The 22,831-nt window shown below is 40.1% G+C and overlaps 1 protein-coding gene across 1 annotated transcript in view; it reads right to left on the minus strand.

Moving 5' to 3' along the window:
* Positions 1–3,139: 3,139 nt before the first annotated feature.
* FAM184A (family with sequence similarity 184 member A) overlaps positions 3,140–22,831 on the minus strand; it is a 115,043-nt gene continuing 95,351 nt past the window's right edge. Inside the window, exons 11-18 of the mRNA XM_056856950.1 lie at positions 21,655–21,808; positions 19,306–19,433; positions 15,690–15,874; positions 13,988–14,134; positions 9,946–10,063; positions 7,650–7,754; positions 5,561–5,760; positions 3,140–4,058 (exon numbers count right to left, since the gene is read on the minus strand). Of these exons, the coding sequence (XP_056712928.1) occupies positions 3,977–4,058; positions 5,561–5,760; positions 7,650–7,754; positions 9,946–10,063; positions 13,988–14,134; positions 15,690–15,874; positions 19,306–19,433; positions 21,655–21,808 (1,119 nt within the window). The 3' untranslated portion in view covers positions 3,140–3,976. The remainder of the gene's footprint in view (positions 4,059–5,560; positions 5,761–7,649; positions 7,755–9,945; positions 10,064–13,987; positions 14,135–15,689; positions 15,875–19,305; positions 19,434–21,654; positions 21,809–22,831) is intronic.

Genomic DNA, 22,831 nt, shown 5'->3' on the forward strand with positions numbered 1-22,831 from the left:
ATACATAATGTTCTACAGAGCATTATAAATGGCTCTGAGTTTACACTATCAATTTTGACAATGGCATAGGAAGCACAATGGGGGGAAGTAAAATAAAAAAATATGGGATGAATGTGACCAAATGCACTTAATTTAGCTTAATTTCTCCTCAAAGCATTTTTTGTTTGACTTAAATTTTAATGTTATTTAAAACATTAAGGCTGCAATCCTGAAGGGGGGGTGAAGCCCCTTAGGAGCTGAGCGACCCCAAGCCGGCGTAAGTGCCCATTTAATCAGTGATAAAGGGCACGTACGCCATCACGGGTGGCAACCATTCTGGCACCGGGATGCCACGCCCTGGCTCAGGCACTGCCTCCTGACAGTATCCCAGTGGCGCAAGCCCCCATGCCGGCAGCCTGGGAGGCGTTCCTGAGAGCGGAGCTGCCTTTAGGCAGCTTCCTAACCCCTTTCGCCCCAGGAATGCCCCTTTCCTCAGCGGCATTGCTACAACACCTTTTTTGGTGTCTTAGCCCTGTTGATGTCTGTGGGGGCATTTTCTAATTTTTTATTTTCAAAAGGAGTTAAATTCCTTTTTGGTGGCAGGGAGGCCTCTGAGGAGGCAGTGTGGCAGCACTACACACGGCCACCGTCGTAATACTCCCCCCCCCACTTAGGAATGAGCTGCCCATCAAACATGTCCAAGGAAGGAGTTTTGAGGAGTGATTCTAATGAAGTGGCACCTCAGAGGTGTTCAAAGAACAAGTTCCAAGCATAAGAGAAAACAAATAATTGTTTGAAAGAGAGAAGACCTAGATTTGGAGGAGCAGCCCCTAAAAATAAGGGCAAACTCATGGACAACTTCGTGGGGAAAGACAAGTTACAAGGCAGGATATTGCTGATATATCGATATGTCACAGGTTCATACCACAACTATGAAGACACCTTGCAACCCTGACTAGTGACGTTTTGAGAATTAGAAAAGAGTATTTTTCTCCCCAACTAAACCAGCAGTGTCCAGTTTTTCGTGGCCAAACTTCTTTCTATCACTGTGTCATATCGTGCAGCTCCACATACTTTTGCCAGCAAGTCTTATCCATTCTGTGTGACCCAACAGCATATATCTGCAGACTCACTGAACAGCCCTTACAAAGAGGAGAGGGCAATATCTTTCAAGTTTATGTCTGCATCACAGAAATTATGGATGGGTATAAAACTGTTAAGAGGGTGAACTTTTTGCATGATGAAAAAGAAAATGAGTTGCCTGTGGAAAATCTTGTTTAAAAGTGTGTATGTTCTCCTTTGGAGAATGTGGTGAGCTTCACTAATTTAGTGAACAAGAATACAAAACAACCTACTTCATGGAAGTCTTCAATGTGAATGGTACTTTGTATGAAATTATGCTTTTTGGAAGACGGGTAATATATCTGGCCTTTAAAGAAGATGGTTTTGAGCTGTGGAAACCTTGGGATTCTTTTGAACCTTAGCAGGGGTTCCTCAATCAGAAGATTAGGAACAGCAGACAATTTCATTAAAAGACAACATGGCCACCAGTCTTTTTCTGTGTGCAGGTGTGAAAAGATGTTTGGCACATTTTCATATATGCTGTCACTGTGAGTATAAGGCAACTTCTGTGTCCTCTTAGTATAGTGGTTCAAGTGTTGGACTAGGGACCCAGGTTTGAATGCCCACTCTGCTGTGAAGCTTGCTGAGTGAACTTATGTCAGTCACACTCAGCATCACCAGGGGTGTTGTGAGGGTACGATCAAGGACGGGAGACTAATGAGCTCTTTGGAGGAAAGGCAGGATAAAAATGTACTAAATAAATATGCCAAACAGGTCAGGCAGTGGAAATGAATAGTATAGCCTAAAATCTGACATAACTCACAGGGATCCATTGGCAGATGTGCAGGGGTTCCTCACCAAACAGAAGTATGTGGGAAAGGGTTTGCTATGGTAGGAAACTTGAAGAACACTGCAATTAAACCTTTACAAAAGGGCAAAATAAAGAAGAGTATAGTTCTTATAAGTTTGAACATGAAAATACTGGCAAATAGGAATAACTTTGCATCACATGTAAATAATTAGTAGAATCTGTCCTGTGTAGCTGGTAGATTTCTGAGAATACAATATGGTAGATGTAAGTCTGGGAACAAAACTGATGATTCTTCTCTCTATGGAAGATGACTATTTAATCACAGGTTCCACTGGTACACCTTCTACTAGAATGGTTTTTCATTCTTTTTCCTCACCAAGAATATTGAAGTGGACAATATATTTAAATATTAGTATATATCTACCAATTCTAAGTGCAAAATCTCTCAATACTATTATAATTAAATGATGCAATAAGAGAACAAACAAAACACAAGAAATACTTAATCATATCAAAATTATCCAGTGTGTTTTATTTCAGATAACAGCCAAGAAATCTGACTTTGACTCAATATGGCTTTCTTCTAATGTAAAGGCTGCATATACCTACAGTTAAATCCATCAACCATAGAGTATCTGCCAAGTGCTGCTTCAGATTAGCAGCAGAACGTTGAAACATTTTCAGGCTGAGTATACAGGAGATACATTTTTAAAATTTTGATTTAGAATATATTTTATATGAAAACATACAAATTATTATTTTATACATATGCTACATATAAAACTTACTATTGTAACTAGTGATGGTATCTTAGATTGGTTAATTATGCTTTTGCATAATGGGAAGACGCAGTCATGGCATCAGCAGAAATAATTAAGAGCGATCTTTTTCTCTAAGGATAAAAATCTTACTTAAAATAATCAAGCAACCCCCTCCCCACTTAAAGATACAAAGATCAGGTTTTAAAGTACATTCATAAAACAAAATTTTTTCCCTGAGATTACCAATGTTGGTAACATTGTGGTAATCTTGGAATTAACATCAACAAAAGTATGTAAACCAGATTTGCCGGTATATTACATCTATTCTGCCAGAGGATTTGCACAACTGTAGACAGGTGTAATAAGAGTGGAAAATCAGGCTCACTCTCCCTATGAAAAAGGTCATGTAGTCCCTGGGTTAATTTCATTGTGGAAAAACATTGTTCTTAGTAAATTAACTATGCTGGAGCTTTAATGAAAGGTTTACATGCTTTATTATGCATAATTAGTTTAGCACTATTTTGTAAAGCCTGAGTTTTGCCCAAAGGATGATTATGTCCTCAAAATGCAGATTTCCATAAGTGATTTTTCATTCATACAGTAATACATAGTTTAGTACCCCAAATGTTCTAAACAGCATTGTCTTTATAGGTATTTATAAAACATTTATGACAAAGTTGTGATGAAATCCAACATTAAAATATATTAATCATAATTACTAGAGGGCAGATCAGTTGTGGACAATAAATAAGGATGCCATTTTTGTTACTACGGTTTTAACAAAAATCACTCGGCTCTAAAGGCCACCAGCTATGCTACTATAGACTTATTGATTTTGCATTCTTCACCACTTTTAGAATAAACACAATTTCCAAAGTTCAGTTCTACAAGATAACTAAAGAAAAACAGAAGGGTTTAAACATATCTTGCAACAGTCTGGTTTTTTGTAAAACTGTTGACAGTTTATTTTGATATACAATAACCATGCAATTGATTGCATTTCAGAAGGGAGCTAGGAGGGGAAAACCTTTCCTGAAACCAAAGAAAATACATATTTATAGGAAAGGAAAGGGGGGAAGCATTAAGTTTCTTTTATGAAAATTTATTATGCAGTAATTACAAAGTTTAGAGACTCTTCCATTTTAAATAAAAATAAGTGTCATTAAGCACATTTGTTTACCATGTCAAGTGATTCCAACAAATATCACGTAAAATACAGTGCATTTTCAAATCAGAGACAAATACTTTCTCATTCACAGTGTTTGACATATTACAGGAAAGCTTGTTCACATAAGGGTTTAGTTTAAGGTCATGCTCTTATGAACATTCCACACCACGCTGTGCCACACACAAAAATAATCTCTCAGAATGTGAAGTAACGGGCAAACCATTCCTGGCGCTGGGGATCTGGCGAAGCCATGGGGGAAGCTTCAGTCTGAAGAGGGCTAAATTCATAAAGATAAAAGAGAAATTTAACCTGCAACCAATAGTGAAAATGCAAAAGGCCTGGAAAAAGCACAGAGAAACTGACATAGTACACATTGTCCATAAATTAAGTACTGCACCTAACTAGTATATGGTGTAGCTTAATGTCCCTTTTTTTCTACCTCCAATCATCCACTCCATTAGAGAGCATCAGCAGTACAGACAAAGTCACTAAGCCATATGACAAGGTGGAAAAATTTTGAAGAAAAAATGAATGGGGTTGCTGCTTTAGTAAAAAAAAAATAGCATTGGATTTTTTGAAGGTCCTCTTTTAGCATCCTTTTCTTCTGGTCAAATTAGTTGTCAGAATTATGATTGCAAGCATCATATTCTTAAAAGACATGCTGAATAGACTAATGAGTAATGAACAATGACATTTTAAATGTTCTGTAACTCAAACTGAATTATAGTTTCGTGCACATGGGATGGATACATTATATCAAGGAACTCAATGCAAAGCAAGCACACTTTTTACCTACAAATGTAATTCCCAAGCAAACGCTGATGAATTATTTTCTATACGAACTTTAATGCTTTAATAAAATTAAGTTCTTTGGTTACAAAAATTATGAAAATAATCCCTACCAGATATTTTGGCAATACAAGGCACGAAATAATTTGCAATGGAACTCCAGCGTCATAATCCACAAATTCATGCACATGCATGCTAATGATGTCTGAGCATATACATGCATATCACATGCATAGGGAAAAATAAGGAACATTAAACATTTAAAGGAACTGTATTTTGCCTTTAGAAATAAAGCCTAATTACTTTATAACCTTATTACACCTCCCCTCCCCCAACTGTATTTGACAAATGCATCAAAGTAAAATTATAAAGTAAGTCGGACAGAGCTTTTATTCTCTCCAAAACACAAAACATTATTAATTTATTTTAGTCTACTTATTCCTAATACTAAAAACCCTCAAATTTTAGTGTTTGAATGCTGAAGCATTAAACATCTAATGCATGCACATAGCCCCTGAATTCTAAGCTTACTTTAAATAAATAATTTATCTGAGGTAAGGAAAGGGAGTAAATGAACATACATTCATCACACATAGAACTGTTTTGTTGGGTAAGAAACACCATCACACAATAATAAGTTTTAATAAGGGATTACAACATTTGCTTAAAGGAGAGCTAGCAATAACACAAACATTTAACACAATTGTTCATAAATGTAAACAATTGAAAACACATGAACCAAACTGATAGTTTAGCTCCTTACAATTTAAAAGAAGGATTCAAGGCTTCGTAGGCAGGAAAAATTCACATTTTAACAAATTTTTCAATAGAAAGGAATACTGTAAAGAGGTTTGAAAATATAATATGAAAATTAAAATCCCACAATAAAATTTATACTCATGAGCTGTTCTTAAGATGTGTGGTTCAGCTAAAAATAAACTGAAAAATTTCTCACGGTTGGGGGGGGGGAACTGGTGAGGCAGTGCTCACCTCAAAAACGTCTTGGGCTCTTTGGGTGGTATTGGCTGTGGAAGTGGTCTGCTGCTGTTGAACTCAATATCGTGGATGGGTGAATTAGGAATAGGGTCCAGACGGTTAGGATGTCCATTGCCCACTCCACTAGATTCCAGAGCACTTAGATTGGGGACACTCACAAACCTGTTTGCTGATTTATCATTCTTCTTCTTTTGCTGCATTAAAAATAACAAATGTAAGGAAGGGCCCATACATTAGTACAGATGAGGAAAGTGCTTGAGGTTTTGTCTCTGTGTGTTTTTTTTATACCTGGTAATAAGGGTTAAGTTGTTTGTTTTTTAATCTGCCTCTGCTGAAGTTACACTATTTTCTACAGAAAGCTTGAAAGCTACCACCTGTTTGCCTGCTTAGCTTTAAATTGTATTAGGAGTTTTAGGCTGTCTACAGATTATTACTTCTGAAAAGCCATGGAGCTACTTCCCCATGGTACTTGTCCTGGCATAATGATACCAACCTTGGTAGCATGACAAACATAATGGGTCTCATGTGGGGATGGAGGGAGCCAGTTAATTCCAAGTCTAATTGCAGCCACTTCCCCAATCCCATATAATGTTATAGGGTGATAAAATTTACCAGATTGCAAGCAGCTTCTGGTGCAGTAAATTTCACTCCTAAGAGATTTGAAGAAACAAGGAGGGACACTTCCCCCAAAATATTTAAATCAGACTAAAACCTTCATTTTAATTTAAATCATTTCCCTGATCTAATCAATTCTGCTGTAAAACGCTTTTTAATTTGTTCAGTGCAGTGCCGTACAGGTTGCCACAGTGGCTCCTAAGGCAATGCCTGAGATCATACATTACGCCAGAGTAGCAATGAATTATTGTACTGGAGGAGTGAACCTCTTCCCTCCAGTGTGATGTGAAGCCTTCCAATCCATGCAGTGTCCAGTCCATGTGATTCTTCCAGCTCAAAAAGGATGTGGAATTTGCATGAACTTCCACAGAATGTCTGGTTCACACTGGAGGTTAACTGCATGGAGCAGGAAAGAGGCTTATATCACTTCACCATCCCCATACCATTTCAGCATTGCCCAAGATTGATTCTAGGTCAACAGCATCAAGTTGGGCAGAGAGCAGGACCAACTGTGTTAGTGAGGAAAACATCTTTTACATTTTTGTTGAACATTCTTCTTCCTGTTTTAAAAAAGCACTCAACATTTTGCTACTTTCATCAGTGCAGGTGACAGAAGTATCATCTAAATCAAACCAGCCATGAATTTTGAGGCCATACCTTGGACTTGTATCCTCAGGCTGATTATAACAACAGGTAGTTTATCAAGCAATTAATGGGTCATGATATAAATGGCTCAGGGGTTGTTAAGCTTGATAATTCTAATTTTATATATTTTTTAAAAGCAGCATTTATCTTAATTTTTTTCCCTTTGGATTGAAACCACAGGTTGCTCACCGACCCTGTGTGGAAAAATGCAACTGAAACCTTTCATATTACAAGTTCTGTTGCCTTCTCTCAGTATTAGTTTTAGGGTAGCATTATTTCAGCTCCTTGCCAGGAAGTATAAGACCGTCACACTAGATGGCAGGTGTGAATCTATGCTTCAAAGTGAAGTATTCTTACTAACAATGAGACTTACAGAAAGGTGAGCTGGTGGTATCACTGATAATATTTATCACTTCTGCAAAAATGAACAATTATCTTCTTTATATATCGAGCCAAAATACATTTTCCCTATGCAGGCATACTAGAGCTAGGAGAAAGGCATTTAGATCCCGTATAACACCTTTGTAATAATGGCATATTCCTTGCACAATGCAGAGCTCATCTAGAAATGCACTGAGACCAAGGTGTAGAAAAGACAAATGGAGAGATTAGAAAGGAGCTCCTCAAAGATTTGCAGTAAAGGGGCAGTCTTAATTTATCTGAACTAAGTCTTAACAAGCTCTGGAAAGAAGTTGGGTAGCTTATTGCTACTTCTAATTAATTTGAATACTGTGAGTTACAGTTGAGCTGGATTTTGAGCAAATTTTTATAGGGAATATTATCAACATCTTCACAAGTGTAACATTAAATTTGTGATACATACCTTCACCAGAGGATTAATAACACCAACATTAGGACTTGCATTAAATACTTTGTTGAAGTTAGTCTCCCTATTGACTAGTTCCAGTTGATAGAATTTCTTGTCATCCTGATAAAGAATAAACAATAAAACTATTTATTTACTTAATTCACTTATACCCCACCTTTCTCCCCAGTAGGGACCCAAAGTGGTTTACATCATTCTCCTCTTCTCCATTTTATCCTCTCAACAACCCTGTGAGGTAGGCTAGGCTGAGAGTGTGTGACTGGCCCAAGGTCACCCAGTGAGCTTTCACAGCACAGTGGGGTTTTGAATCTGGGTCTCCCAGCTACTAGTCCAGCACTTTTAACAGCTACACCACACTGAATTTTAACTAATTAACCACATTTTACAAATCTGTTGTTGTTCCTGCTTTAATTTTCATTATTTTAGTGGTATTACTGCTGCAGGTTTTACTGGTTTTTACTGATTTTGATTAATTAATTTCCGTGGTTGTGCATTTTGTCATTGTGCACCATATAAAGGACCTTATGACCATGAGGTGGTATAGGAACTGTTTCAACTATGCTCAGTAAATTTATAACTAGAATGAAAGCTCTTTCCTTTATGCTCAGTGTCCCCTACTAGCCTGATTCTAGTTGACCAATCAAATGTATAGCAAATTATGTAACTTGACCAATCAAGTATATTTTGCTAACCAAGTGACTCAACCAATCAGGTGAGTTTGCCCATTAGACCAGATATGCTGCAGCTTTATCGGGTCTAATTAAGCAAACACCTTTTCCCACTCATGACCTGAATGTATCCTCCTAGATTCTTGTGGCCTTGAAACTGCCAGGCGTAATGGCCTGACTGACACTTGCATTGCCTCCCATCTCCCTTATTTGGCTCTTTGAAGCTACAAGCAGCTTGACTAAGTACTCAGCGAGAAATGCTTCCATAATTTTTAGCAAGGCCTCAGCTTGAACCATTGTTTGAATTTAATAAGAAGCAGTCTCTTGTAATCCAAGGGTAGTAATCCAAGTGCTACTCAATTACTCTGTCAAGTGTTGATGACTGCAAGGGGCATTCCCCTTCACAAATTAACATACCTTTTAGACAGAGAGGAGGGGATTGGCCAGGAGAATTTTTTTAAGGTACTGCATTATCCCTATCCAGCATTATTCATTCATTATTCAATGCAAAGGTGATTTCACACAGAATTGCATCAGCAACCAGACAATCCTGAAAAATCACCCTAGCATGGAAGCACCCTGAGAAGCATCAATGATGCTAAAATATCACCAAGACAGTTGTGTACAAGAATTCCCAGCTGGCTCTGTTCTATGTTCTTCAACTTTCCATTTAGTAAACATAAATCTATTTAGAATATCAGATTATTCCATCAATGGCATTTTTCTTATCCCAAATCATACATCCTGAATCAGCCATTGGAAACAATAAGACACCCTGGTCAGATAATATGAAAGTAATCCCTCAAGCCTCAAATATGAAGGCACTGAATTGCATATGAAAATGTGAAGTATAAAAGTAGGCTACTCCTTCTAGAAACCTACTTACTGGTACCATCTATATCCCAATCCACCCTCCTGTACTGTGCCTTACTTTACTATCATAGAAGAGGAAAACCATAGCCACTGTAGAGGACTAGGATAGAGTCCTGATTCTAGGTCATCAAGTGTGATTCTTTTGTTAGTGTCAGAAGTTTAGTACAGAAGCGTATCAGTGACTATTGCTGATGCAGGGGCTCACAGAAATGGGTGATGAAATCACGCGTTGCTGGAGCTCTTAGATGAGCAAAAGGCTCACCAGTCTCAACAATGCTTCCATTTTCATTTTTAACAGGGCATTCAGATATTCAGAGGCCCTGTAAGAGAATGTTAGTTTTTGCATCCCACCTCATTCATGTTAAGAGGGCTCCTTTAGAGTGCTTACCAAGGCCCCTAAAATGTTAAACCCAACAGCAGGGACCATTAGATTATTAAAAGTCTTGTTTCTTGCTCCAGCTTAGCCTCATTTCTTTATATATGATCCAGATGATTATCTAGTAAATTAACTGGGTTTAATTAACATAAAAATCAAAGGGATGTATGGCATTTATGTGGATGAAATTTGAAATATTTTGAGTAACAATCATTTGGATTTTTCTTTCAGATATATGCAATCTCTAGAAAGTCTATGTTCTATGGAAATTTTTGCTTTAACTTCAAGTTAAGAAATCTTTATTTTTCAGGAGATTAGACAAATGTTAGTAGCCTTTGGCATGCTCATACCAGAAAAGACCATCAAACTGTCTTACAATCAGTTTCTTTATCAGCTGATCCCTCTCAGCAATCAGGTCTTTCAATTCTGCAATAAGCTGCAAGTCTTCTGGCCTGGATTCTCTGTTTTGATATTTTTCTTCCATTTCTTCTAAACTTTATAGGAGACAAAAACATTAACTATGGGTTTATAATAAAGCAAAATTGAGCTATAATGCTGTAATAGTATATGATCAAATACATTCAATAAAGAGACAAACAATAATGGTTGTGATGCAGCCTCTTACATACAAAAGTGGCTCTCCCTTTGTTGGCTACGACAAACAAAATAGTCGGCTCAGCTTCATCTGTCATAACCAGCAACAGGAGTTATGAAAATGCCTGGGCCTTTGAGCTGCAGGCAATATTTATGTCTTCAATAAAATTTGGACTATCAGACCACTCTATGTTTTGACTTGAGAATCTGTTTAACACTAACAGTACAACACTAAAGAAAAATCGCAATTAAGAAAAATGAAAAGGAATGAAACACAGCGAAGAAGCATTAAAGGAGAGAGAAAAATAAGCACATAAATTTACATAAAAAGCAATACGGAAGACCCCAAGAAAATTAAGCCTTGCATTTGCAGAAAGGTACACAATTTTTGAATATAACTGCAGTTCTCTAGTACTAAATCACATTACTGATTGGAACATAAGGGCCATAATTACAGATCATCATAAGTCTAAAGGGTAGTTCACACATGACCCTGGACATGAAGTTATTCGGGGGTGGGGGAAAACAAGAATGAGGTGGTGCTTATGTGCCATGAATCTTGTCCAAGCTATCATAATAAAATTGTTTCTACCAAACATTTAAACTATTTCAATTTTCAAAAAAGTCTGTAAAGCAGGAGAAATGCCTTGGAAAAGTCCTAGCATTTAGGTAGCCCAAGTTTTATTCTGAAAGAGTCTTGAACTAGATGTAATTTACATATTTAAAGGAGCAGTTTTCAGAGGCAGATATTTGATTCTGTCATATATTACTTCCTAGGATTCAAGCTCAGCTGAATGATAGTTGATGAGCAACAGTTTATTCAGTGCATCTCACAATCTAGCACTAAGATGTTATCCTCTGGCTAACTGGTAGTCTGTGTGAAAAGTTTAAAAGGGCCACTTTGTGTAGGTTTTATAACTCCTACAGCTCTTTTCATATCAAAGAAAACATTGGATATAGTTGCATTGAGTCAAGAAATTTACATTCCAACATTCAATAAACAAACCCCAATTCTTTATAAATCTAACTGGCTTCTCTTTTATAATAATTTATTTAAATTTGTGACTGTCCATATCCTTTTATACTAGACTGTTATTAAAGGAGGGTTCTTTGATTTCCATGCTTTTTCAGTAGGCATCCCTACAGTAGTTCGAGGCTGTGACTGGTTCTTTTTTATTACGTCCCCATTTAAAAACATATATTAAGGCATAACATAGAGTTAATATCTGTTATAAAAAAGGGTGAAATATCAGGGCATAACCCAGGGCATAAAGCCAAGTTATCCTTGTGCCATGTGGCCAGATGATGGATTTTGAATAGACCGAAGATCCAAATCCATTCTGGAAAAGTAGGGGGAAACTTAATGAAACCCAGTGTAAACAGAATAGTCCTGAACTATTCAGTGTAGAATGTGTGTGCTGGAAGCAAACATTTTAAAATGCCTGTGAAGGAACAGTTATGTGGTTACTGTGTATAATGTGATGTTTGATATCCTCAGTTAACACTAAAAGTCATATCATAGATTACTTACTTCCATTTGATACTGGCATGCAACACTGATCTATAAACATGTAATATTTGAATGATCATTTTTCCATTTTTAAACAGTTTGTTCCTAGCAACTTAACACTGAGCATACCAAAGACACAACACTACAGGCCTCAATATAATTACTAGGAAGAAAGTTCCACTGATCCCAGTAACACTGACTCCCAATTGCTGAATAAAACTGACTAGTTCTGTATCAGCCAAAACAATATAGTTCTTGAAGAATTCCAACAAAAGTATCTTAGGATTCATAACCTGTGATGTGTTTAATCACTATCCATATTTCCTCTAAAAGGGTACAATTAACAGACATCTCCAAATGATTGCATGCTATAAAATAAGGATTGTAGGCTTTTGTACTATATTAAGCTCTTGAAGTAATATGGGCAGAGCAATTGACTGGGGGGGAGGGGCGAATGCCCTTAGGTGCTGGCAAGACCCCTGCGCTGGCGTTAGTGCCACTTTTGCCATGCAAATGGGTACTAACACCAGCACAGGGCCACTTGCACCAGCGCAAGGCTCAGGCCCCAGCACAGCCTCGGCAGCAGTGCTCTTCCAGTGCAGTCTTGGTGGCAGTGCTCCTCCAGCACAGAGGCCTCCACTGGCACCAAAAGGGGCATTCCCAGGGCATTCCTGGGGGATACAGCTGACTTTAATCAGCTCCCTAAGCTCTATTGCCCCAGGAATGCCCATTTTTGCCGGCACAAAGTTACACTGGCTAAAATGGTGGCATGGCAGTTCCACAGGGCTTGGGGGGAATTAAATTTGCGGCCTGCTATGCAAGGCTAGCAAGCCGCTCAGCAGGCGGTGTGGCTGCGCCGTCCCTGGGAGCCCCTCTACTACCCCCACTTAGGATAGCTTTGTTAGAGAAGTAATGATCATATTCATACACCAGAGGCTTAGGCCAATGTGGGTGGAACCTAGGTGTAGTGGTAGTTAATCAGGACTGTAGTTGTCTTCTTCACACTCTCCAGTGTACCCATCCCATGTCTTCGCTAGCTCATACCCATATAATGGAAGTTCTGCTCTAATGGCCTATATACTTACACCCCAATAGATACAGGCCAGATCTTTGTGATTGACTCTTCTGCCATGATGTAGAGCTACTCTACAGAAATGGCAGACCATGACATAGAATTGTTGGTGGGCTCCCTTTAGGCTACAGATAGTGATGGAGGGAAATCAAATTTTTAATGTTCCATGAAAAAAAAACAACCCTCCACTGAAATCTGGCATGCCTGAAAGTGTTCTAGCCTACCATTCTCATAGACATAATGACATAATGATATACATATAATTTATGTATATCATTGTATTATCACAATATAAACTGAGAGGGAGAACAAACAAAGTAGTCTATGATACCTGTTTGCTGAACTATTAATCAAAATGTTTTATATGTGCAATGACAGTTTTAATATATTTTTATGTGAAAAATAATTGTTTTAAAGAAGGGAAAGTCTACCGCTGAGCTCTGCCTTCTACAGTCTTCTTCTGTATAAAAGCAAAGCTATCAGAATATCCTTTTTTCCCTTCCACTCTTTATTGCACTAGTAGGACAAAGACAACAACACAGGGGCAAGGACAGAGAAGGAGATAAAGAAACCGACATGAAAGGGACAAAAAGGACTCTGCAGCCAAAGAGATACATTCCCAGACAGCTTTCAGTGAAATCAACCTTAACCCTAGAAATACTTTGGAAATGAGTACTACCACACTGCTTTTGATCAATTCACAATGATAGAATGGGAAAACACATACAAATAATTTCCCATTTTAAGGTATTAAAGACGAGCCTTCTATTCATCTCAATAATTATTTAATAATTAAGATGGCTCACCAAGAATTTGGGTTGTTCCTGTTTGTGGAGCTTATAAACTGACTTCTGTTATTTTAAACAAGTTTTTAAATACACAGCAGTCCTTTCAATACAGAATTAGAGTGCCTGTTAATCAGGGCAGCATTCCAGTCCCTTACTGCAGGGGCTAGAAAGGGTGGTCTGCTTACAAGACTGAGCTTACAGGCCAGCTGTTTCTCAATTCTCAGTCTGTGGGTCCAATCATACACTCATTTTAGACCCAAATGTCTCCACTGAAGTTGGTGGCTATACTAGGGTTCTAGTGTTGCTGTTGTTTTTTAAAAAGAGGCTTAAACTTCTCTTGCTTGGTATTCTACATATGTAAGCCTCTCAAATATCAGTCATTATTTATTAATGTATAGATAATTCCATTCAAATGCAGCCCACATATGAAATTGGTTAATGTAATAAAACTTACGAAACTTGCAAAGCTGAATTAATTTCCTTCAGCAGCTCTTGGGTCTTATTAAAATCTGCCAGCAAGCTTTGTTTCTCTCTGATGTGGTCTGCTGTCATGACATCCAGCTCTCTCTCATGTTTCTCGTATAAATCTTGTTCATGCAGCCTGTTTAATTTGTTTTATGTTAAAAAAAGTTATTTTTACATCAGCTTTGTTCATCTTGACTTCCTGCCATGTTTGCCAAGGCTTTGTTCAGTAGTAGCATTGATAAGGGTTACAAAATCCAGTTCTGCTATGAACATTTCTTTAGCTTTTTAGCTTATTTCAGTAAAGATCATCTCCTTTAATGCTTAACAAACAAATGTGTTGAAACAAAAATATTCTTAAGGGTATTTTAAGATTGCGCTTCAGCAGCAGCCTGTGAACTATGGAGTTCTGCAGGGTTCCATTTTATTGCCCATGCTCCTTAACATCTATATGAAATTAGTGGGTGAGGTCATCTGGAGATTTGGGCTGGGTTATCACCAATATGTGGATGGACATACGTCCTGCTGAACCCAGGGAGAGGCTGTAGAAAGCCTCATCCGGTGCCTGGAGGCAGTTTTGTGGTGGATGAGGGCTAAGAAACTGAAGCCAAATCCCAGCAAGATGAAAGTCCTACTTGTAAGTGGAAGGACTGTTGTCCTGGATGGGGTTATACTCTCCTTGAAGGAGCGGGTCCATAGCTTGGGGGTACTGCTGGACTTGGGCCAACTTCTGGATAAGCAGCTGGTGGTGGTGACCAGGAGTGCCTTTAACCACCTTGCATTGGTTAGCCAGCTGCAAACTTCCCTGAGCAGGAAATGACTGGCCACTATGGTACATGACCCTGGTAACATTTAGGTAACATTATTGCATTGCACTTTGTGGGGCTGCACTTGAAAAGTGTTCAGAAATCTCAAATGGTACTGAATGCTACAGCCAGGATGTTGACTGGAGTGGTTCATAGGGGCCAAATCATTAATCTACACTGGCTCCCAGTTTGTTTCCAGACGCAGTTCGGTATGCTGGTGACTTTAAAGCCCTACATGGTTAGGGACCAGCATATCTTAAGAATTGCCTACTTCCATGCGAACCTACCCAACCACTCATCTTCTGAGACCCTGCTTCTAGTGCCCCAACTGTCTGAGGTCAGACAGGTGGCAACCCAAGAGACGGCTTTCTTCACCATGGTGCCAAAGTTGTGATATCCCTTCACCAAGGATATTTATCTATCTGCCTCAATCACTGTCTTCTGCCAGCAGGTGAAGACCTTTTTGTCTCCTCAATGAGCCCTCCTTCTTGCCTTATGTTTTCATTGCTGTCTGTGTTTTATAAATGTATTTTAGTTTTGATTTCAATTAGTTCTGTGATGTATTTTTGTTCCACTTGGTTTTGTTAGCTGCCTTGGTAGCCAAGACTGGGCAGAAAGGTGGGATATAAATGTTGCAAATAAACCAATAAACAGAATAAACAGCTAGTGTCTGAACTGTGCAAGTTGTAGTATCATGTGAGTGATAAATTCAAACTTCAGACTGTATTGCTTAGGTCAGCAGATATCAAATGACTCACAGAGATGCAACAGTTTTGAGTCTGTCTGCTAAAATATCCTATGCAACATATCAAAAATCAAGTGCCACATGTCCCGGATTGATTACTTAATTAATTAGAGCATGTTACCTGATGAAGCAAATATTCATACCTAATCTGTTGGTTGGATTCACTACGTATTCTGAGAACTTCCTTCCCTTTAAACTCCAGTTCCTTGGTTAGCGCACTTATGTTTTCATGGAGTGCAAGTATCTCCTTATCCAGTTCAGATATGTGGTGGTCTCGATGCCTCAGTTCATCCTGCAGATCTGATATCCGGCACACAAATTCATTTTCCTAGTAAGAAAGTACCAAGAAACAAATAATGTTTTATAATATTTCTATGTGGTGCATTTGTTCTTTATCTTTCTAGTTACAAATTCAAAACAAAGTTAGAAAAGATGCAAGTACAAGGAATTTTGGGCTGGCCGAGGATTATTTTCTTCCTCCTTCCCCCCGCCCCCGACTTCCTTTCCCTTGCAATGAATTAATCATGAGTTAATCATGCAATGAATTAATCATGAGAAAGCTGTTTCCTCACTTTACCTGCAGTCATTTGGAGGGGGAAGAAAGGCTAAGCAATGATTGTAGGAGAGGGACCTGAGCTCTGAGAGTTATGCTGACTTCTCATCAACTTGCACCTCCCCCGCCTTGTGGTCCAGGCCTAGCATCTATATAGTTTGTTTACTCAACATCCAGCCTCTACTGCCAGGGATATTCCCTATAAGTGCACGCACATATGCCTGTATCCAGCCACATTCAAAAAACTTCAACACACTTTCTTAAGCAGAACCAGTAATTTCTGCTAATTCTTCCCTCTTACTGCAGACTCCCACTATGTTGTTTCTGAGGGTCCACTTACCCGAAGGAACAAAATTCCCACCACCTCTTATAAAAAAAAACTTAAGGACACAAGTTTCTTATGTGTGTGATTGGATACAGGCCATAATTTCCACTCAAAATGGAGACATTCCAACCCCATACTATTTTTCTGAAATGGTAGACCCATTCCTACCCTTTAGACCAGGGGTGTCCAAACTTTTTTCAAAGAGAGCCAGATTTGATGAAGTGAACATGCCTGAGGGCCGACCATTTTGCCTGACATTCTTAATTAAATTAATTAAATGCAAATTAACTATTTTATGCAAAGTTTATTGCAAATGGCATACTTATTATGCCCATAACCACAGACTGCACCACAAAAACCATGGCTACATTCCTTCCTTTCCCCAAAGCCCCTTTCAGCTCACCGGACGCCCCCCAGCTTCTAAATCTCCAACCTTCCTTCTGAAGGGAGGGAGCAGGAACTCTTCCTCCCCCCTCCCCCCCACTCATGTGCCTCTCTGGGACTGTCGACTATCTCCCTTCAACAATGCCGGGGGTATTCTGTCCTCCCCTCATCTGAGCCAGGAAATAAACTGGTTTTCATTCTCATGGAGTCCAAGATTCAAACACTCTGATATCTCCCGTGCAGGGAGGAATGTGGAGTTTTTCTCCCCATGAGAGCCAGCGTGGTGTAGTGGTTAAGAGCGGCGGAGTCTGATCTGGAGAACCGGGTCTGATTCCCCCACTCCTCCACACGAGCGGTGGAGGTTAATCTGGTGAGCTGGATTTGTTTATCCCGCTCCTACACACGAAGCCAGCTGGGTGACCTTGAGCTAGTCACAGCTCTTTCAGCCTTACCTACCTCACAGGGTATCTGTTGTGGGGAGGGGAAGGGGAGGGCGATTGTAAGCCACCCTTAAGTGGTAGAGAAAGTGGGAATATAAAAACCAACTTTTCTTCTTTCCTTCTGACCTCTTTGCTCTCTGCTCGGGGCTTTGACCTCTGGAATGAACACGGGTGTCCTCTGCAGACTCAGCCCCATCTGAACACACCTTGTTTCCAAACGTGATACATGCCAGGAGTCATTTATTTCCCCCACCCCATCCCTTCTTTCGAAGCAGCCACTTGCCTTGGAGAGAACCTGCTGGGGGGTCTGACTCCAAACACTCCCTGCCCCCAAATCCAGCCCCCTCTCCCCCCTGCCTTTCCTTGACTCACAATCCCCCCGCCCAAGACCCATCCAGTCTCTCCCCTCCTCCCTCCCACCTACCTTGCAAATCTGGATCCCTCGCGAGACCTCTGCAATGCAGGGAAGGGGCTGCATCTCCCCCACCCCACCCCAGCCTTCTGCAGAGAGGAAGGAGGAAAGAGGAGAGCCAGACGGAGCAGCCCCTCCCACCCTCAGGCTTTTTGGTGTTTGTGTGTGGGGGGGTGTCTTTCCTCTCCCAGATTGGGGCCAGCCTCTGACCTCCCTTGCATTTCCCTTCCCCACTACCACCTTTCCCACCCTCGAGTCCCCCTCAATCCATCCTCAGGATCCCCCTTGACTCACTCGGGAGGAGCTGCTGCTGCTTTTCCACGCGTCAGAACAACATGCGGGCTCTGGGTAAGAAGGAAGTGGCCTCTCTAGGGTTTCAGACTCGCTGGCCTTCATTCCGGGAGGTGGGGCTGAGACAGCCAATCGAGGCTACCCTCCGCCCAAGCGTCGCCCCCTCGGTCGGGGATGCAAAGCACAGGTGCAGCCCCCACGTGCCCCCTTTTCTCTCTCTGCAAAACGGGCTGGGGAGCCGTATTAAACCGGCCCAGGGGCCGCAATTGGCCCCCGGGCCGGACTTTGGACATGACTGCTTTAGACACTTGGGATTTCTCAATATACCAAAACGGTGGGGGGAAACCAGCTCAGGTAGCTTTTGAGGGTAAAGAAACAGCTGGTGACACACCTTTTCACGAGCCCCTATACATGGCTGGCAATTGGGTATAAATAGAACAAATTTGTTCAAACTCTAAAAACAATCCAGTTAATGAATACAGCCAGCTTGAAGGAAATGTAATACGAACTGGCAAGAGGCTAGGAACCTCTGAATATTATATTCTGTACCAACAGATTTACTAGAGAAGTTAGAATCATCACTTAGTAGATAGCCAGTGTTTTGTAGTAGTCAGAGCATCGGGACTATCATCTGGGAGACTCAGCTTCAAATCCCCACTCTGCCATGGAAGATAGTCACACATTCCCAGCCTTGCCATGAAGATAAAATGAAGAAAGGGGGGGAATATTGTAAGCCATTTGGGATATAAATGAAGTCAATAAATACATGGGTGACCTTGGGCCAGTCACACAGTCTAACCTACCTCACAGGGTTGTTGTGGAGGTAAAATAAGGAAGGAAGAAACATGTAGACTCTTCTGAGCTCTTTGAAGGAAGGGTGGGATAAAAATGCACTAGATTAGGTGACAGATAGAGGAATTAAGTACCCAAAGGTCAAGAAAAAAATCAACATCCAAGGCTAAAAGTTATACAATATAAAGGTTATATCAATACAAAGTATGTATATATTTATTACAGGCTAAAATCAATAACATCTATAAGGCCCTGCAATAGCCTACCAAACCAACATGCTCATGCGCACAAGTTAGTTTGGTAGGCTATTGCAAGGCCTTATAGATGTTATTGATTTTAGCCTGTAATAAATATATACATATTTTGTATTGACATAACCTTTATATTGTATAACCTTTGGCCTTGGATGTTGATTTTTTCTTTAACTTTGGGTACTTAATTTTGTTGTTTTTAGGGTTAAGTTCCCCCCCTTTGTTGTTGGTAAAACAGATAGAGGACAAATAACATATACCTGCAGATAAAAGCACGTTTATGCTGTTTTGGCCCTATAGAAAGAATGTACCTGTTGCCTGCTGAGCTCTATGCTTCTTTCAAGTTCCATTTTAGCCGCTGTCAGTTCTTGTTGATGATTATGCCTTAGTTGATCAATTGCTGCTGCATGCTGATGATTTAGTTCTGAGCGTAAAGATGCTGGGAAATAGAAACAAACAGAACTTTTTAAGCAGAATGACTGCAAATAATCATAACAAAACTAAATGCATTTACATTACAACAATATAGTACTCATGGTTTTTGGAAGGGCAAATAACCCAATTTTTATCCAGCGAATTTTCCCTCCCCTAGTTGAAAATGGTAGTCACTTCAGCAAGAAAAGGAATGAATTAATACAATGAAAAGGTTTTACAACATAACAATGATAATATACATTTAATGAAATGATGCTGCATGTCAAATTAAATATTAAATGTCTTTTAGCACTCATGCTTTCCAGGGCCTTTCAAGGTCCAGCTACCTTTCTACAAAGTAGCATGTGTGCTAGGGCTGATAATCTTTTCCTGGAAAACAGCAAGCAATATTTACAGTTGGAAAAATAATCTTGATTTCTTCCCAGGTAGCACTTATGGATACTGCTGAGTGAAATATAGTTACATAAGTATCACTATTTCCTGTAACTGTTTCCTGTAACATTAGTGGCAAGCAATATAGCTCCCTCACACATTTTATACTATTTTGTGATATTTTAAGAAGTTTTATTTTAGAAATATTATTTACTTATTTAAGGGTCAACTGTTTGTTTTTGCAATCACACATGCAAGGAAGCACCCATACTGTCCTCTGAAAACATGGCAAGCAGTAGTGAAGAAACCCTTCTCAATTGTTAACAGGACATATTTCAAATAAGGGGAATTGAGTGAAGATAGCTGGGTACAGCAAAAAAGGGGAAAATGTGGTTTAACCAACTGGAAAGGGATATATAACACAGCTATAGCAACAGATATGTTTTTCACTAGTCTTCCATTTCACACTATCAGGCTCAGCTTTTCCAGTGTTCTTTCCGGTTTGTCTTGGTATTATGTTTCCCCCATAGAAACATGTTTCCCTTCTCTAGAATTGTGGGCACAGGCTTTTGCCCCCCAACCACTCTAAATTTGTGCAGCTGCACTGAATACAAGAACAGAATACATTTGATACAATGTGCCAAAAAAAGAAAAGAAAAATAATATGGAGGTGAACTTTGAGGTAAGATCATGAGATAGCCAGGTACTTCAATGGAACAGGCTTCCTTGGGAGGTGGTTGGCTCTCCTTTGGAAGTTTTTAAGCAGAGGCTAGATGGCCATCTGACAGCAATGCTGATTCTGTGAACTTAGGCAGACTATGGCCTAAAACGCACGGCCACTTACCGCGGTTTCTGCCCAGGCTCCTCCCTGTTGATTCCCAATTTCACCCAGGATCAAATCCTCGCAAACGAACGGCACTTGATTTGCTGCTGGCCGAGCGATGTGTCGACCCAAAATGAACCCGGATTTGCTCTCGAGGAGCCAAAACGTTATCCCTGGCTCGTTCAACATACCCGGAAGCGGGGCGTGGACACCAGAGGCTGTGGTTGGTCAGTGAGAGTGAATCGACCAATCACCAGGGGGAGGGGGCGTTGCTCGACGACCAGGAAGTTCGTTGCTCCCGTGTTTTCTGTTTGCATGGATGGAGCAGCGCACAGTTTCGCCATGGGTCATGTGTACAGATACTCCCCCGGCCCAGATTCATTTAATCCTGGCTGGAACGGGGAGGAGCCTGGGCAGAAACCGCGGTAAGTGGCCGTGTGTTTTAGGCCTATGAGAGGGAGGGCAGGAAGGGTTGCGTCAGTGCTTGGCTCTTGTGGCTCTTTCTTACATGCTCAGTTGATCAATTGCTGCTGCATGCTGATAATTTAGTTCTGAGTGCAAAGATGCCGATCCGCCACTCTGGGATCAGGAAGGAATTTTCCTCCAGGCCGGACTAGCCAGGAATCCTGAGGTTTTTTGCCTGCCTCTAGGCACAGAGCAGGGGTCACTGGGGGGTGAGGGGGGGAGATAGTTGTGAATTTCCCGCATTGTGCAAGGGATTGGACTAGATGACCCTTGAGATCCCTTCCAGCTCTATGTTTCTGTATTTCTATGTTTAGCTTCTGCTAAAGGAGAAAAAACATTATTGTGAATAGGTGATAACAGCACAAATATAAACAGCTTGTACTGAAAAATAAAGGGGCACTGTGGGGAATATATTACCACTCTGAAACTAGTCAGTTTGCAATTGAACAAGGTTAGCTGTTCCCAATACATGGAAAACAGTCCATACTTTTTATATATTGGACAGCAATTATTATCTATCAGCTGGACCAGAAGCAAAAATTTAAACAACATGAAAGTACTGTACCTAGCATAGCTTTCCCTTCATCTTCCAATTCAAAACGAAGAGTCTGCAGTTCCTGTTCCATTTCTAGTTTGAAAGCTTCCATAGCTTGTTTGTGGGCTTCTTTTAGAGCCTGAAGTTCCTCTGAATGCTTTTGCTGCAAACGTTCTTCAAGTTCCTAAGAAATTTGGGAGAAGAATTGCTGTCTATATAGATATAAAATATTTTAACAATGAGATAGGTGAGGTTTTCATCTAGTTATCCCATTACTGTTAAATCACCTCTACTCATTATTTACATGTTACATGAAGATGGATCAAGGGATGGCATTCCAATTCCTTCCCAATTTTGCCTTAGGAACAGAAAGGAATAGAATACGAATGACAAGACTTGAGAGGCTGTATGCAATTTTTCCTCAGAAGTCTTATTTGTACACCAACACATCCCATATCAATGAAGTGATATTCTCATTAATAGTATCTGGCCATGCCAATGGTCAACAGAATGAAATTTCAGCAGACAAAAGCTAACTAACCAAATCAAATGTGTAAAGGAGAAGAGTTGGTTTTTATACTACACTTTTCTCTACTGTAAGGAGCTTTAAAGCAGCTTACAGTTGCCTTCCCTTCATCTCCCCACAACAAGCACCTTGTAAGGTAGGTGAGGCTGAGAGAGTTCTGAGAGAACTGTGACAGGCCCAAGGCCACCCAGCAGGCTACATGCAGAGGAGCAGGAAATCAAACCCTGTTCTCCAGATTAGAGTCCGCTGCTCTTAACCACTTCACCTCGTTGGCTCTCAAGAAAATATCTGTTAATGCACATATTGGTTTCAACTTTCCTGGCAGTTTAACACACAAACAATGGCCAATATTTTAACGCCCCAGTATGGTGCAGCCTCATTTGGGACACTGTGTACAGTTCTGGTCACTCATACAAGATTATCGTAGAGCAGCAAAATAAGACGATTAAGAGGTTAGAGCACCTTTCTTGTGAAGAAAGGCTAAAATGTCTAGGGTTTTTCATTTTAGAAAAAAAAATAAGGCAGATAACAAAGGTTTATGCATGGGGTGGAGAAAATAGACTGATTGTTTTTTTCTCCCTGTCTCATAGTACTAGACCTCAGGGGTACCCAACTAATGGGCAATATATTCAGGAAGGAAGGAAGGAAGGAAGGAAGGAAGGAAGGAAGGAAGGAAGGAAG

Source organism: Euleptes europaea, chromosome 10, assembly GCF_029931775.1.
Source record: "Euleptes europaea isolate rEulEur1 chromosome 10, rEulEur1.hap1, whole genome shotgun sequence".
In the NCBI taxonomy this organism is placed as follows: Eukaryota; Metazoa; Chordata; class Lepidosauria; order Squamata; family Sphaerodactylidae; genus Euleptes; species Euleptes europaea.